Source organism: Sebastes fasciatus, chromosome 13 (assembly GCF_043250625.1).
Source record: "Sebastes fasciatus isolate fSebFas1 chromosome 13, fSebFas1.pri, whole genome shotgun sequence".
Taxonomy (NCBI): domain Eukaryota; kingdom Metazoa; phylum Chordata; class Actinopteri; order Perciformes; family Sebastidae; genus Sebastes; species Sebastes fasciatus.
Window position 1 is genome coordinate 21,739,214 of NC_133807.1, and position 18,395 is coordinate 21,757,608.

General features: G+C 41.2%; 1 protein-coding gene and 1 pseudogene across 1 annotated transcript; both read left to right on the forward strand.

The window, feature by feature from the left end:
• LOC141781550 (uncharacterized) overlaps nt 1-12,093 on the forward strand; it is a 156,568-nt pseudogene extending 144,475 nt beyond the window's left edge.
• A 1,411-nt stretch (nt 12,094-13,504) lies between these two features.
• Nucleotides 13,505-15,579, forward strand: hcrt (hypocretin (orexin) neuropeptide precursor). Its single transcript, XM_074656171.1, has 2 exons — nt 13,505-13,697; nt 15,068-15,579. Exons 1-2 carry the CDS (start codon nt 13,620-13,622, stop codon nt 15,437-15,439), a joined length of 450 nt encoding a protein of 149 aa, XP_074512272.1. The 5' UTR covers nt 13,505-13,619; the 3' UTR covers nt 15,440-15,579.
• The last annotated feature ends 2,816 nt before the right edge of the window (nt 15,580-18,395 follow it).

Here is an 18,395-nt window from a genome sequence, read left to right on the forward strand (position 1 = left end):
GCCCAGTCATTATTGCAGCTAATCAGTTTAATTTGGGCAGTGAAGCTGACGTGTTGATGAGGATGGAGAGGTGCTGGATGATCCCCCCTGGGCGCTATTGATGGCTCACCATCACACACACCGCTAATGGGGGACCAGATAGACAGCTGGGATGCACACTCTGGCACCTCCACTGTGTGTGTGTGTGTGTGTGTGTGTGTGTGTGTGTGTGTGTGTGTGCACTGTACACTGGCTGATGTGACTGCATGGAGAGACAGATAGGCCTATACAGCAGGTGTGCAGTGAGAGCGCACAGGGATTAAGTTGCCTGAATATGAATTCATTAATATCAATTTTGAATTCAAACACATCATCGGAGTTCTATCAGTTAAAATTATCGTCAAAAACACAAAAATCTCCTGTTCACTGGCCAGAGAGGCTGCTCCACCACATCTCCTGCAAAGGGGCGAGGTTATAGTCCCCAATAAATGCACTATTCCCTCCTGCTTGTTTAATAAAAACTGTATGTTTTTACATATTGTATCCTGTCAATTTTACATTATTTATTGAAGAATTTTGAATTGGAGGAATCTGTCGTACTGTCATTAGAAAAATCCTGTAAAAGTAAATACAATGAAGTAATGTTCTGTAAAAAAAAAAAAGTACGAGTGATTATTATCCATTATCAATCTATTGGTTATGTTTTAAAAGTCAAAAATAATGAAAATGTCCTTCACACGATCCCAAAAGTCCAAGGTCATGTCTTCTACTTGTGTCTTATGTGTAATCAACAGTCTGAAACCTAACAATATTCAATTTACAATAATATTAAATAGAGAAAAGCAGCACATCTTCACATTTGTGAAAGGGGAATCATAGATTTTTGACACTTGTCCTGACTTAATCAGTCATCTAAATTGTTATTGATTTATTTCTGTCAATCAACAAATCAATTAATCAACCGATCATTTCAGCACTTCTAACAATAGACATTTCAAAAATAGGATTCTGCAATTTTAAACGTCACAACTCAAGTCCTCTGAGTTATAAATGCTTGTACAGCAGCTGACAGGAGGCAGAGCTTCATTAATGTATTGATACAACATGTATCTCTGTGTATTCTGCATGTGTGATGCGTTCAGCTGTCTGGTTTGAATACAGCCCATCATCTTGCCTTGAACAGGTGCAAGCTCACTGCATGCGTTTGGGAGCTGCTGCCTTCCTGCAACAAGCCTGACTGCGTTTATTTATTGATGTCCTCTTTCCATGCAAAGACTCCCTCCTCTAACTGACTGCTCCGACTGTGTTGGAATGGTTTGACTCCATGTGGACTCCAATACCATGGATATCCAAGGATAAAGACCTCTCCCTCCCTTTATCTTCCTTGGCTTTGTACCGTCATTGTTTTCCTGTGAAAATTCCCATCCTCTATTTCCAGTCATGATATTCTGCCCGGGCTCTGCAGCGTGTGTGACTTGATAAATTAATGAAACACTGATCTGACTGCATGCATCTCCTCCTCACCCCCTTTTCCCATCCTTGTTTTCATCATTTCTTTTCATCCGGTCCTGTTTGGAGATTCTGTTTGATTTCATTATTTACTTACCTTCCTCTTTCTCTCTGCCTGTAGCTGTCTCTTATTCTGTGCATGTGTATTTGGAGGTTCTGCTGCAGTACTCATTACAAAGGCAAAAACCCTTTTCTGCTCTATGCAGAGACTGTAAGCCTTTACTGAGGCGTGTTTTTTTTGTCTGCATGTATGTGTGTACTCAGAAAAGACATGTTGATGTCCCCTCAGTCTTCCTGTCTGTCTAGATTTCTCTCTTTCCAGTAGAGAAGCAAAGCATAAGATCCCGTCTCATCAGAGTGTACCACGGGGCCACATTTTGTTTATTACTATTAGTTTAAGTGACAGTAAGGAACAGCAACTGTGTGACTGTTGGGGGAAGGAAATGCTTAATAATTGGGAAATTAAATGCTTGAAGAGGCTGTATTGCGACGAGCCGCCTCCAGCTAATTTCATCTCTTATTCAGCTCTCTGTCTGCCTTTCTCCCCAAGTCCTGCGATCGCCTCGGCTCAGCTCTGCACCAGCAGCAGCCCATTAACTACACCAGATTACAAGATCAAATCAGCCCTAAACCCTGTTAACACAACTTTCAGGCTCAGAGAGAGAGATTCTGCAAGGGCTCTACATCAGCAATTATATGGAAATTAAAGAACAACAGGGGTCCTTGCTCTTTTTTTTGTGATGTTGAGTCTGATGTGCACTGAAGGCCAGAGATCATATTTTCTGTATTTACTTTTCGACCTTTTGATCTGTTTTAAGTGTGCTGCAGATTATTTTGGAAAATGTTCTTATCCTGAGTGTCAAACATACAATTATGTGAAGTTGCTGGAATGACATTTGCATGTGTGGTGTGGTTCAAAGACAACTGGGTTGAGATGTGCATTGAGTAGGGCTGCAACTAACGATTATTTTCATTGTCGATGAATCTGTCGATTATTTTCTCGATTAATCGGTTAGTTGTTTGGTCTATAAAATGTCAGAAAATGGTGAAAAATGTCGATCAGTGTTTCCCGAAGCCCAAAATGACGTCCTCAAATGTCTTGTTTTGTCCACAACTCAAAGATATTCAGTTTACTGTTATAGAGGAGGAAAGAAACCAGAAAATATTCAAGTTTAAGAAGCTGGAATCAGAGAATTTAGAATTTTTTTTCTCTTAAAAATTACTCAAACCGATTAACCACTTATCAAAATAGCTGGCGATTAATTTAATAATTGACAACTAATCGATTAATCGTTGCAGGCAACCGTACATACAGTTCAAATGATGTGAATGAAGTGAGTTATACCCTAAAGTGCAGTATTTTGAACAGGAGTTTGGTAAGACAGGGATTTGTGGTACTTTATAAATGTTTAAATGTTTTCTATGCTGACCCTAAAAATGAATGTAAATTAATTTCCGTTTTAGTTTTTTAGCTACGATATATCACTACCGGAAAAAGGAAACAGCATGAATTTCCTTCTCGTGACATTGAACCACAGAAACTGAACGGTCTTGACCTTCCGGGAGACGGCGCTTTGCCGCAATTGTGTCACATCGGACACTAAAGTACTACAAAGATTACTGTAAACATTAAACATCCCTACAAAGTTCTCCATCAATGTATTTTGTATGTATATGTAACTACAAACTTCTGAGACATTAGAGCTGGTCCTAACAAAAAAAAAACTAAATACTGTATATAAAAAATAAAATTAAACCTTTCTGAAAAAACTGAAACTAAAACTAACAAACACACTTTGAAAACTAAAACTAATCTAAAAGAAAAAATAGAATAAGTATTGTAATTTTGGTTTGGAGGCGTTTGTACAGTCGATGCTTGAATCAAGATACTCTCCAAGAACAACAACAAAACAGTTTAGTGTAGTGGGAGACAGTGTAACTGCATGACTAGACACTTTTGTAATGCAAATTGTAAGCGGAGCACTGAATATTAAACCAAAGGATTTTATTATTCAATATTGAATGTCTCTGTTTATCTCTTCCCGTGGAACGAGGATGGAGTCCAGAGTTATTTTTCAAAAAACAAGCAGGAGTCTGCCACTGGGCCGAGGTAATTCTCCTGCTCTCCAACAAAAATCAATTTAATTAAAGACTTCTCCTGCCAACAGTTGAGGTATCTGCCTACCAGTCACTGAAAAGAGCTGGGGACTAAAGGATGAATGACTTGTGATGATGGGCCTTTTGTGAATTATAGCGTATTATGTATCTTCAATGTCTTTGCAGTGAGTCAAAGCTGGAGTGGCAGATGGCCAGTGGCTTTAGGAGGAGTTTGTTCTTAAAGCCCAGAGGATTAGTAATGGTCTGCGTGGGCTAAATGAAGCCGGACCTACTGATAGACTAATTAAAGGTTAGCCTGCGTTGCACTACCTCAATTTTACCCCCATTACTGTAGCAATGCATCACATTGAACGGTGAACTGCTGTTGTGGCCTTTAAGGTGCTCGTGAGGAGCTAGATGTCTTTTGTTCTGCAGGGAAAAGTGACCGTACCGTCATCAGGGATGTTCTGTTTTTAGTTCTGTTTGTTAGTTAACAGATGCATGTTGTTGAACAGGTTTCACTTAAACTTGGTGGAAAGTTTAGGAACAAGTGATTCATGAATCTGGATCCATGTGCAGAACTAATAAAGCTTTAAGGATTTGTTTTATTATTGAGAACATGTTGGTGTTTTATCTTGGCCTGCTGTTAATGTACTGGAAGTCAAAAAGGTATCTTCTAAAAGAACAAATCTAGAGGATTGTCCTTCCTTGTCTGAGGTATGCACGCTCTGCATAACTCCTATTCTTAAATACTTCTGTGCTCTCAATGACAATTATTGTCCAGAAACCCCCACAGGTACTGCATTTAGCATTTGCTGACTTGACTATGACTTGCCCCAAACTGCATGTGATTATCATAAAGTGAGCATGTCTGTAAAGGAGAGACTCGTGGGTACCCAGAGAACCCATTTTCAGGTCAAGGGACACCTTTGAAAAAAAAGCTATGACACTTTTTTAAGCTAGTATGATGGTTGGTACAAATGTATTCCTTAGGTTTTCTAGTTTCATATGATGCCAGTATCTTCACTTTAGCTTTAAAACTGAGTGCGCTACAACCTAAGAATCACAAGTTGTGTTAATGTGCTGAAGAAATAAGTGGCGTTAAAACAAATTAGTGTTGACAGCCCTAATGTTCAAGTGTTAATTTTTCTGATAAGTTTGGTTTTAATTAGTTATTTGATGCTATAAAAAGGTGGTGAGACGTCATGATTGACAGCTGTGAGTCTCTCTTGCTGACGAGCTCCGGCCGCGTTCGGCTCACGATGTGTTCGGGCGAGTGACCTCGATACCGCGGCTCCACCGCCCGATCACTACTGCACAGAATCTGGCTCCAAATGATGTCAAAATGTCAGGATGGCAGCTCCCGTATCCGGGATATTTTGGCTTCACTTCTGTACAGTGGGAGGAAGTGGAGACGCGTTGTCCATCTTTATGTACATGTTAAAATAAAAAAAGACAGAAAATGTATAATGCGTATCATATTTATCATATTAATTCACATGTCGTGTGTGTCTGTGTCCAGGTCTGGACTTCCATGAGGACCTGCATCGCATCGGAGCAAAGGAAGGTCTGAAAGGCCGCAAACTTCAGAAGGCGATGGAGAGCTACGCCTGGAACATCACTGTCCTCAAGGTGAGACGGATATATATAAATATATTTATATGTGCGTGTGTATTTGTGTCAAGTACTGGCTAATACCTTTGATTGATGTCAACATGTCAGATTATTTGGAGACTATAATCAGCAGGATAAGAAATCCCAGATTCCGTTGCTGAGATTAGACTACATGGTGTTTTAAGAAAGCTCTCTGGGCTAATTGTGTTCGCCTCCTCTCTAATCCCTTAATCTCTTAATTAATTACTGCTGATTCCAAACACTGTTTTATTTATTTGCTCATGTAACCGTCTTGACAGGACATGATAGGATTGTTCACACTTGTTTTGTAGACACGTACATGCTGCGCTTTTATTCCTCATAAGGGTACATCGGGTCCCTTGAACATGCCTTGAAGATGATGCTCAGCAAAATGCTTTCTTGTCTGTGCCTCTCCCGTGACACGGTGAGATAAGGCTGCCCAACGCCCTCCTCTCTCTGCCTCTGTGAACAGTGATGGTAATACCAGCGCTGATAAAACACCACATGCTGCTCTGCACAGTGGGGCCTGTTTTGCTAAGTAAGGACAGAGCAGCCAGGATATTTTTGTCTCATCTCATCACCCTGAAATCATTTAGTATTGAGTGAAGAAGCTCCCTCGGCTCAGCTTTTTGCTTGAGTGTCAGGTTAGGTCGATGTTTGACTGCTTGATTCTTTTTCTGGCTTTTCAGATAAAGGAAAAGTTATTTGGGCCGCAACTAACTATTAATTTGTTTATGATAAATGTTTCAATTAACTGATTAATAGTTTAATCTGTACAAAAAATACCCAGAAATCAGTGTGACATCTTTAGACTGTTTGTTTTTCCCGACTAACCGATTTAATTTACAATGATATAAAACAGTTAATAATAAAAGCAGCAGCATTCTCAAATTTAGGATGCTGGAAACAACTAGGTTGATAAATGATTAAATGATAAATGATTATCAAATCTGTTTCTGCTACCTTTGTGACTCATTGATTAACTGACATGGGCTGCTCCCTCTAAATTGATTAGTCGACATATCAGTTGTTTTGGTCTTAGTCAACTGAGATTTCTTTAGTTGATTAGTCATTTTTTATGCTTTTTCATGCTAAATTAATTTCTAAGAAACTTATGAACCCATCTCTGGTAAACACAAGATTTAAAGTGGTGCTTTTGTGTGATTCTTTGTGGAGAAACTCAGTTTTACAGATCTGTCGATTAAATCAACTAATCAATTAGTCAACAAAATCTGTATGAGTGTTAGTGGACTATGAATTTCTTTGGTCGAGGACAGCCCTGTTAAGTCCCAGACACAAAAAAACAACATCAAAGACTGTTGCATCGCCTCCTGTCGCCTTTGTCTTGGCCGACAAGTTGCACAAAGACTACAGCCAACTAGCACGTATGTTCTGCGCCTGCGTGAGATGAAATAACTCTCCACACCAGAAGTGGAAGTGGAAGTCTGTTTTTGTCATTTAAAAGGAAAACCGGAAGACCGAGGACGGCGGATATACAAGCCGTTGTTATGATACTAATAAAGCGGCGTTTGCCGACCATTTTCACACCACTCTCACTCACCACTTAGCTTCATTCCAGATGGCCATGTCGCTGTGGAAATATCTGTGTATTAGAATGATCAGATGAGATGAAGATGAAAATGGGAAGAGCCTTCTGTGTGCCCCGTCTTGACTTTACTCGTTGGCTTGCTTTCTTCACTTCCGTTTCTCTTCTTGTGCACTCATTTGCTTAAGTTGAAAAGCCAATCAGATTGATTTCTCTCACCGACGAGCCCCGCCGCCGATTCAACATGCTGAATTGGCCAAAAAGCCTCTGACGCCGGAAGACTAGACCTGACAGTGCGGGACACCCCGCAAAAACTAGTGTTCACCTACAGCCCCAAACTGTAACAGCCGACCATGGGCTTGGCGTGTCAAGGCCTTAACCGACTTAACGTTTCAGCACTAGTGAAGGTGATGGCTAAAGCACCAATAAATCAGTGTTAAAAGCATTTGTGTTGCTTTTCTTCTTGTGCTAATATAGCAGCCGTATGCAACAGCAAGATTTATCTTAATTAAGCTTCATGGCATAACAGGTGGACACCCGAACATAATCCCTTTCTCACCCGCACTCCCTCCATCACCCCCGAACTCCTCCCATCCCCGCCTTGTCTCTCTCCCTCTTTCGTCCTCTAATTTTTTTTTCGATGAGCCACATTCTCAACATGAAGGCATCTTGGCGTGCACACACAACCCCTCCTCCTCCTCCTCTTCCTCCTCCTCCCATTCTTCAGTTGTAAGCTGTGTCTCATACTGAACATTTGGTGAGAGCCTGGTGCGTGTTTGCCAAGGCTGGCAGCCGTGCGCAGATATTTCACCTGTCATCCTCTCCAGATCCTCAGCAGGCTCCTGGTAGATGGTGGGGGAAACAGTCGAGAGAAACAGTTGTGTACTCTCTCTCCCTCTCTCCAAACCCTTACTTTGACAGTCAGATCAGAGCTGTCATGGTGAATGAGGGTATTTGCCCGTTTCTACCAGTCATACCACCCTGTCACTTACCTCACTGCCAAGAGAAAAGCAAAACCAGAGAGACAGAAGGAGAGGCTTTGAAGCAAGTGTCAAGCATATTGTGGTTCATTTTTAAGAAGAATAACATGCTCAAAAAAAATCCTTGTTGTCTCCCAAATCACTCAGCATTGTATTTTCTACTGTAATTAACCGTTTGAGGCATTTTATTACATAACTAATCAAGCCCCTGCTGAAGTCGCTCAGATTTTCTGCTATACAATCGTAACTCTGGCTCCCTTTTGTCTTTCCTGCACTCATTTTTATGCTGTTTCACTCTTGAGCTAATAATAGATTTGTTTTGTTCTATATAGTTCAACTGGGAATCACGCACCACTCTCTATCTACAACCTTAAAAATAATCTACAGTAAAAGCCGGTTATTGAGTGTCCAATTTCTATCAAGGGGATGGATTGATTTTGATAAACAAGTAGGAGATTAGGAGGGAATTTAATGAGGATATAGTGGGGGGATTTGGTGGCTGCCCTTGCTTTGGGCTTAGCCCCCCACGGATAGCTTCAGGCCAGCTGGTGAACGCACCCGAATACGTCGTGATTTGGCTCTCCGGCAGCACAGAACCGTCTCCTCGCTGTCTTATTTTATGCCTGGTGAGTCATGACTTACATAATTTCAGTATTTTTTCAAACATATGACTTATTCATGCTCGTGTTTGGCGTGCCGGAGGGGCTCAGGTACTTGCAGCGTACTAACATCACCTGGGAGTAGAGCGTTGGGTCGCTGCGTGCAGGGCAGCACCTTTACTCATTCTGCAATATATCAGACTGCTGTGTCTGCTTCGTGTGGCACTGAGAACGCTCTCCCTTTCATTTACAGCACACTTCAGTCTGGTGCAGAACAGGTCATTCTGTGCCTCTTCATAGGGATGTTAACTTAATGAGCTGTCACATCAGGTCAGACCAAGTCCAGGCTGAAGTTCAGTGAGAGGTAGGGGGGGGAAGATAGACAGATTCACAACTGCTTACAACTTGTTTGAGAACAGATGGTGGAGTAAAGAAAGCGTCGGACCGGACACGCTGAAAGAGACGGGGGTGTGGCGAGGCCTAAGGGAAAGAGTCAAGACTGTAGAGGTGGAGTTTGTAAGAAGCATGTGGTCTTTTTTTTCCTTTGGCCAGTTCTAATAATATAAGCACCTCTCACACACAGAAATAACCGCCTGTGGAGAAGACTCGACCACATTTCCACATGGCAGAGACGGCTAGCTTAAGGTGGCAGGCAGCCACGGCAGTGGCCCGGATTGACTCGACAGTGCTGTAAAAGCAGGATGCCTGCCCTGACCACTTCCTCCACATATGGCAGGGATCCGTCTCTGGGGTGCTCCCAAATAAAGAGCAGAAATGTAGTATAACATTATCACCATATGACAGCACTGTTCACCAGCTGAGAGGAGCAGTATGAAGGGCTGGCAGGCAACCAGAGGCCTTCATTCAGTGGCTTTATACTGCCCCCTTCTGCATCTTACAAGTCAATGCACTAAGGAAAAAAAAAATCCCCCTTATTTCATTTTTATTCAACGAGGTTAAGGTCCTTTTGAGATTAAAATCTCTTTTTCAGAAGACACCAGGGGGCTGAAATCCTATCTTATCTCAGTTGAGGATGACATTTAGGATTTCTGGTATTACAGAAACATGTTTCCTAACTGCATTCAGCGACAAACTCCTATCTTCTCTTAGGATAAGAATTTAGCTATTACAGAACAGCCCTAACTTTGGGATTTCACTAGTTAGGAAGTTACAATGGCATAGACTCTGTCCTAAAAAATAACTGTTGTTAGGTCATTATGACAATGAAGATGTTGAACAACATGACGGTATACCGGTATCAAGGTATACTGTGGTATGAAAGTTGACGGTTATCATACCGTATACATTTGCTTATCCACGGTATTGAAACAAACTGAGTCAATTGTTTGTGTGTGTGTGTGTGTGTGTGTGTGTGTGTGTGTGTGTGTGTGTGTGTGTGTGTGTGTGTGTGTGTTTTGAGTGAACTTTTCTTTTAGGTGGCTAAAATATGTTTTTCTGCTGTCCCCTTCCACAGCAATACATTGCTATGCTCCGGTGTCGCTACAGCTCCACTTCAAAACACCCGAACGATCCCTTTAATATAAGATAGGAGGTCTGAGATATGATAGGACACAGCCATGAATTTAGGAATCACATCTCTAATAGGACAATAGGATTTTTCATGTCTTTGAAACTTAAGTTAAGATAGACAAGCAGTTAGGGTATTTTTCTGTAATGAGGCTCCAGGCCAATAAAGGTAGCACAGAACTAGCTGATGTTATCTAACTCAGATAGACTGTACGTTAAAGCAGCCCTGAGGGAATGGATATCAAAGATGTTTCCTGTTATTTTTGTCGCCACGTGTTGTTAACAAAGCGGCCTCTCTTTCTGTTTCTCTCTGTCTCGATCTCAGGGCCAGGCAGACCTGCTGAAGCACGCTAAGAGCGAGGCGCTGGACACCCTGCGTCAGATCCACTGTGCAGCTCAGTCCTGTGGTCTCAGTAAGAACGGAGCGGCTTCTCCACAGCTGCAGCATCACCCTCACCCTCACCACCAGCCACAGCAGGTCCAGATACAGCAGCTGCCTCAGGCCAGGACCCACCCACAGCCTCTTCCTCCACCGCACCCGTCCCAACCTCAGCCCCAAACCCAGACGGCACCTCAGGCTTATCTCCATCAGCAACACCCCCAGCTACCACCCTTCCCTCTGGTTCAAACTCTTTCAAAACCACCGGCTTATACTCAGCCCCCACCCCTAACCCAGCTCCAGCTTCAGTACCAGAGCCAGCAGCAGAGGGCAGCGGGACCTCTGGACAGCGTTCCCGAGAAAGGGATGGTCGGTGACGATCCGGCGGGATCCTGCTGACCCGCAGCCTGTGCCCACAGAGAATCCCACCCAAAGAGAGACGGAGAGAGCGAGATGGAGATGGAGAAGGGCGTAGGAGAAAAGCGGGATGCCAGTAAGGACAAGGAGATGGAGGAAGTGGCTGAGAGGATTAAAGAGATGATGATGATGAGGAAGACTCGTCGCGTTAGAAGCGAGACGCAAGTCTGAGTTGGCCAGAAGGAGAAAAGAAAGAGAGACCTCACACTTCAATCACACATTTCTAAACGGGATGGAAAACTGGAAGGACGATGTTTACTCTTCTCTGTCGGGGATTTGGAAGATAATCTTCCATCTGAGCCAGGAGGTTCAGGTCTCTTCTGTCTTTTCTCTTGTGAAAAGGGTAACAGCTGGTAACAAACTTCTGGTGTGTGTTTGTGCAGGATGGATCAGTCCGATATCCCCGTCTCTCTCTGGGCAGTGCTAGTTACATGCCCCTCCATTATGTACTCTAGCTCTGTGGGTACAGGCTTTACCTCACATTGGCATTTTTTTGCCACAAATTTGCCTTTTCGTTTCCAGAGACTCCTCGGCATGTCGTTGAGCTTTTTATTTTTCACGCTCACACACTCTCCCTCTCACATTTTAAAAGCCAACCCCTCACTCCTTTCAACGAAGAGGAGGCCATCTTCATTTAAAGCGCACAGCGTAGAGCAGCTTAACTAGGATGAGCTCTGTAGGCGTCACAGATGTCCATTTCAGCACAAACCAGGAAGCTGTAGAGCCCAGAATAATAATTAAAAAAAAAAAAAACTGCAGCTGCCGATCACATCGTTGCTCTTCTCGCTGGCGCCAACCTCCATCGAGCGAACGCCGCACATCTCCCGCGTCATTCCATAGGATTTAGGTTCTTCAGCATTCCCCGGACTCTCCCCGCAGGGTCTCCTTGTCTCCCCCCCAGGGGCTGTGTGTGTGATGTTAACGTGAGTCGGTGTTTTGGTCCCCAGGGCGTAGCGTCCGTACTGTAAGTGGCGGAGCTCACCAGCCAATCACAACTGGAACATATGACCCGGCCTGTTAGAGGTCAAAGGTCAACAGAGAACATGGTACTGCTGTCAATAAAAACACAAAATAAAGTGAATATAGATGTAAACTGTATGTAAAATGTACGAAGGGAACATATATTGCTATAATAATTCTTGCAGACACAAACATTAATGATTGATATTATAATAACTGTTGTTAGTTCTATTGATATTCTTTTTTTGTTTTTTAGCATTACTTCCACATACAGTGGTTTGACACCTGTTGTTCTGTGGTGCAGATCAGGACAAACCAGTGCGTGTGGGACTGGAGCGAGGGATTGTTACTGGTTAGCGCCACAACACGGGGGTCAAACAATAACCTGACACGTGTTTCACTGCAAAGTGAGTGTGGATTCTGTAAGAGCTCCTTTAAGTGGCCCATTAAAACTGGCTTCATTGTTTATCCCGTCTCCTCCGATTCATTTCTCTTTGATGACTTTATACATACAAGGATGTTAAATGTGCCTAAAGATGTTCCGATACCACGCTTTCCTTCCCGATACCGCTTGCGGCATCTGCCAATATAGAGTACCAATCCAATACCAGCGTGATGAAAATACATATATTGTTCTCATTATTATTATTTAACAGCTTGTTGAATTTTCCACTGTGAATATTGCCAAATGAGTGACACTTTCCTCGCTTTGACTGCCGTTACCGTTACACTCTCCACTAGCACCGCACTGTTGTTGTTTGCTATCGTTACGTGGCAAGCGATCAGTTCTTCTTCTCTGCTCTAAAACAGTAGTTTCAGCCATGATACATCCAGGGCGACAGCACAGTGAAGGCTACTGTTCTGGAGCGGTGAAGAAGAATTGATTTCCGGGTTAAACATGTTTTTGCTGGGTTGATAAATGATGGTATCGGATCGGTGCATAGACTGATACATCTGGTATCAGACAGTATCGGAACAACTCTAAATATGCCCATTCTCTGTTGTTTGACTTGACTTTCAGTAAAGTATCAATCAGTACCTGGACAGATATGTTACTGAGGAATGACTGTGAGTGAAGTGACTTTTTTGATTGCATTCAAACTGACATCGCTGGTTCTTTTAGAGCATTTTGAAAGCAGCTCTCTCAGTGAATCTAAAGCAATCAATAAAGCTTTTGGAAGCCTTTATTGATTGCTTTTGATGCACCACGATGCTGTGATGTTAATTCTCTTGATCTAAAATGCATTTCTTATCACTAAACAAGAAGGAAGACATTTACTTTATCATAAATGAGTTTGCCTATTTAAAGCAATGCTTCCTGTTGTCCATAAGATGGCAACAGATATTAAATAAATGAGGATGTGAGCAGGGAAAAACAACGATCTGAAAGTCAATACTTGCTTTCAAGTGATTGTTGTTATCCTGTTATGTTTATTTATGAGAGGGCCAGCATTCTCATAAGTAACTTTTGGGGTCTTTTTCAGCCGTGGGCCCGTAGATTCATCAACTCTGTGTAGGAGTAAGACCAAACTGTTGGTGTGGTCTTGATGTGTCAGTACGGCGCCTTTTGTACGAGAGAATAAAGCCCATAGAACCTAATTAGTGTGACTTTTGAATGAGCTCGTCATTAGCTCTGAGAAAGGGCATCTGGGCTTTTTTAATATATATATTTATATTTTTCAACTGGTAGGACACATCAGCTAATGACATCCGTCCCTCAGCACTCATCATAATGGTATGTCTTCATAAACCACTGGCATTCGGCCACAAAGAAATATCTGTAGTTCATCAAAGGTCCAGAGTAGTGCCTTGGAGATGGTCTGCCACAGGCGGCTAATTAACGGCAAAGAGCGAACCCTTCAAATGAGCAAAAAGCAGAATTAGTGTTATTGTGTCATATTTGTGGTTGGCCTGAATGACGTCCATCGACGTGGACACCACAGGACAATATAAAAGACACTATTCTTCCCCTGGGGAGATCAGAAGATCAGATGACTCCCCTCCACACAAAGATGCCGTGGTTCCCCTCCAACTTCCACAGAGCGGCTGGGACGGAAACGTCTAACAGGGTAAAGCTGCAGCTCTATTTATTCTTTATTAAATATTAATGAGAGATGTGTTTGACTTCGTAAATTCATGTTTTTTTCCTTATCCTCACCAAGACAGAAACAGCTGATTATAAAGAGTTTTTAAATATAAGTATTTATTCAATTCATGAGTATACGTGGTAAAAAAATAGTTGCATTTGTTATAAATGTTTATAATTGAGCATTTTATGCTTGATATTATTGTACTTGGGTTGCATTTATGTAGGACATAAGGCGTCCTCTCCAACAAAACCTCTTTTTCAGATCAATATAGATCCTAACTGGGACGTTTTAAAAACACTTTCTGAGGGGTGTAGTCATGTGTAATCAATGCTATTACATTGTATTTCACCTAGTTCATAGTCATTTGTTTTGTTTTATATCCCTGTACAGGTCTTGTATCATTATCTATGATTAAGACAATGGTTGCAAATGGGTGATGCCTCTCTGTTTTATCAGGTTCCATAAAAAAATAAACAAAAATAATGATTTCTACAGGATTTATACTGCAAAAAATGCAAAAGCGTACCGAGCATATTTGTCTAATTATTAGTCAAAATATCACTTAATATAAGACACAATCACCAACAAGTAACATTTCAGTGAGATATAGGGACATTTTAGACAATGCATCTTGAATATCTTAAGTGAAAAAAATACTACTTTTGAGCATTACAAGCTTATTATGACACACAATACTTCACAGTACTAGTGAAATATACCTAAACATTAGTAATTTCAAGATCTTTTTTTATCTTGAAAGGCCTAAATCTTGCATCGTATTTTCAAGAAATCTTACCAAGCAAATTTTCACTTGTTCTATTAGCAGAAAAAAAAAAATTATATTCAGTGGGGTTTGCTTTCTTATTTTTTAAGTGCCATTTTTTCCAGTTGCTTTGCCATGACTATGCCTATATAATCACCTGGGGTTGCTCATTACCAATGAACTTTACAAAATAAAATACCTTATGCTACATTGACTAGAGATTTAATAGAGTTTGTAGAATGCATATGTGGAATACATGTCAGTATGATATTACTGGAGGTTCAGTGATTCATATCCTTTATGCATGGATACATAATTGTGCACAGTACCATTATCTTAACAGTTGCTCATGGTGATACTCCTATATATCCCTGACTGGAGGTTAAGGTTTTTATTTTAAAGAATAAATGTCTGCATAATCTTATTGGAAATTCAGTGATTCATATTAATTATACATTTTGAGCCTGGTGCAATGAAGTATTTATAAATAATTCTTAAAGAATTATTTCTGTAGGTTTTTACTCCTGCAGATCTTATTCTTGTGTCAGTTTATTTGTGTGTAAACGGATCTCTTTTTGCCCAGCAGAAAGTCCTGGTGCTGGTCCTGATGTTGCTGGTGTCTCAACTGGCCTGTGATGCTCACAGCATGTCTGATTGCTGCAGACAACCAGCTGGCTCCTGTCGCCTCTACGTGTTGCTGTGTCGCTCTGGCAGCCAGAACTTTGGAGGGACGCTCACAGGGGACGCCGCCGCCGGCATCCTCACTCTGGGTAAACGGGGAGAGGACGAGCACAGTTTGCAGAGCCGTCTCCACCAGCTCCTCCAGGGCTCCAGGAACCAGGCAGCAGGGATCCTGACGATGGGGAAGAGGACTGAGGAGAGGGCCGGAGAGCAGTACATGGACTGGAGGCCAAAGTCAGGATCCACCATCACAACGCTGCTGCCTGCTTTAAGCTAAATACCTCATGATAAAGACTGTTAAAACCCTAAAATCCCACCTATTTGGTGAGTGTTATTACACAAAATTAGTATTTCTTGCTCATGTAAAAACTATTTTGTGATTTTCTTTGAACTGTGCCTTTTTGAATGTGATGTGCTGTGCACTGGTCTATCAGATACCATTAGGAAGATGTGTAATATTGTACATATATGGAAAAGGGCCTGGTGTAATAAAAAATATAAAGCTGACAACATGTCTTTAACCATTCTTGAGTTGGAATTAAATATTTCTTTCATTTTATATTAAGAAAGTGTTCAAAATCCATCGGCCACCTGAAATCATTGAAACATTCAACAAAAATGAAACGCAGTAATAATGATTCTATCATGGCGAAAACTTATGTTGCTTTAACCAGAAAAGTTATGAATTATTATGAATCATTTTACTTAATAAAACTATAATTCTGTTCTATATATCTATCTTAGAAACAGGCTGTGATTCAAATAACTTAAAGTAGAATCTAATCACAACTTACAAAAATCACGTAGAAGGCACAAAACACGGATTATATTATGTTCATCATTCAAACAATGTTAGGGAGTGTGTGAAAAGTGTCTTCTTTTCGCTGAAGGGAAAGTAGTCTGATTGTTTTAGGCTTTTCTTGCCACAGATATATATTGAATTTAATTATTGCAAGATTTACTGAACTCATAACGGTGCCTTTTACAAAGCCCAGTCGCACAAAAAGGTGTATGAATGACGATAATGTGCAAGACAAAAGCGTGTAATAAGACCACCGTTCTTGCTTTTGGCGTGTCATTTGTATGCAATGTAAATGCATCTGTGTAAATATGCTACGCTCAGAGCTAGTGATGTAGAATAAAAAGGGAGAAAGGCTGCTTATGGTGGGAGGGGAGATGGATGGGTCCAACAAACCCTGGACTTTCAACCAGAAGACCGGTGTTTCGTTTTGTAAGTTTGTGACGTTTGTGATTTGTTTTTTTGTACTGATGTTACGTTATTTCCATACTTATTTTAAGCCCAACTCTGACGTTTTTCCTAAACCTAACTAAGTGGTTTTGTTGCCTAAACCGAACTGCAGACATTTCTGTACAAATGACACGCGAAAAAACGCTAAAATGCATCCTCATGACACGTGGCATGTCCTTGTAATGTCATGCTATTTATACGCCCTCTCATGAGATTGGGTTGCTTTTACCATGTGCAGACGACAAATATCATCTCTCTGTAGTGGGGACTTTTTTTCGAAGTAAAGGGGAGGTTGCAAAGCAGACACAAGCTTCACCCCCTCTCCTCTCCACCCCAATAATTGTTGTACAGTCCCTTACACTGAATCTAAGCCCAGCGTCTCAGCCTAGACTTTCTATTTTGATTTAGAACAGTTTGCACATAGGAGCCCATCACAGCATGGGAATAAATAGTGGAACACAAGATGGTGCTGACATGATAAAAAGTGAGAGTGATACATATCCAAAAGGATGCCTTGCATATGTTTTGTAAAGATATATGTAAAATTATTCTACCATCTCTTCTGTTTTCCCTGAGCTGTGTCTAGTCCTCTGGAGCAAAATCTATCAGCACAACTGTGTGTATGTATTTACACTTGCTTTATGATGCCGAAAGATACTTGGGTTTTCTATCTACAATCTAAGGTGAATCATTTTCTGATCATTTTATCAGAATTCAACAACTATATCTTCTTTGTCGTAGGAGCATTGTAGAAAATGACAAACCGTTCTCATCCCACATACTGAAGCTTAGTCAGGACCCCTTGGCGTCACTTTCTAGCCCACTGGGTAGCCCAGCGTGTCAAACTATGACGCTCCATTACAATCGCAGTAAACACATGGTTAACCTGTCAACGTCAACAAATACACTTGCTTAGGTTTAGGAAAAAACTTCATGGTTTGGCTTAAAACTACTGCGTTTGTAATGTGAAAGTGAACCTTTCAACACGTTGTTGGTTTCACACGGGACACGATCAGCGCTCTCCTGGATGACAGCCCCGTGTTTGTTGGACCCATCCAGCTGCCCTCCCACTCATTGTTCGCCCTTTAAACTACATCACCACGCTCCCAGACCACTTTCTCTGAGGGTTAATATAATATTGACGCGGATGGGTTTACATTGCAGTTACTTGAAAGCCCTCTGTGTCTCATACAGACGCCAAAGGGTGCCTTGTGCTTCGGTATCAGACGTCGAGGGGCGTGACCATACGAATGAGAACAGGCAGAAAACGATTGAGGAACTGGGATTACTGAAGCTGTTGGGGAAATGTTCTTGAACTGAGTTCAATGTGCAGACATAGATGATGTTATTACTTGCCTAATTACTAAACTATGCTAACACCTGTAAGCTACTTTCAAGAAGAACTGCTGCTCAGCAACAGGTTACAGTACACCTTGTCTCAAGCGGTCATTTTCCCATAACCATTACATTACTGCTTATATAAGTTTTAAGTTTCTTTATTCATCATAATACACAACACTTACAGAAAGCAATCGTTGGCAATGAAACTTGGTCTCAGGTTCCCTTCAACAATGCTCATTAAAAATGTATAAAAAAGAAAAATCACACAAGTAAAAGCAAAATGAGAATCAAAGACATAAAAAAGTTAAAATATAGAGCTTAAATATTAACATACATAAATAATTAATGTAAATATACATTTCTGGAAGGCAGTATTTCAAATGGATAAGCTAAATGTAAACAGGATGTAGTGTGTATTTGCATGATGAGAAGTAATAAATACATATATACACAGAGTTTGTAAAATAGTAAGTAGAGTATATAGAGCTACGGTGACCGTTAAAGTATTTTAAATCTGACAAAAGGACTCTTGTGTGTATCAGTATACTGTTTTATTATGCAAACTAACATTGATTGTCTATGTTTTTGACCTTTAAGTGTATTTTGATAACCTGTGCGTTAATGAAATGTCAGGTCTCGGTGG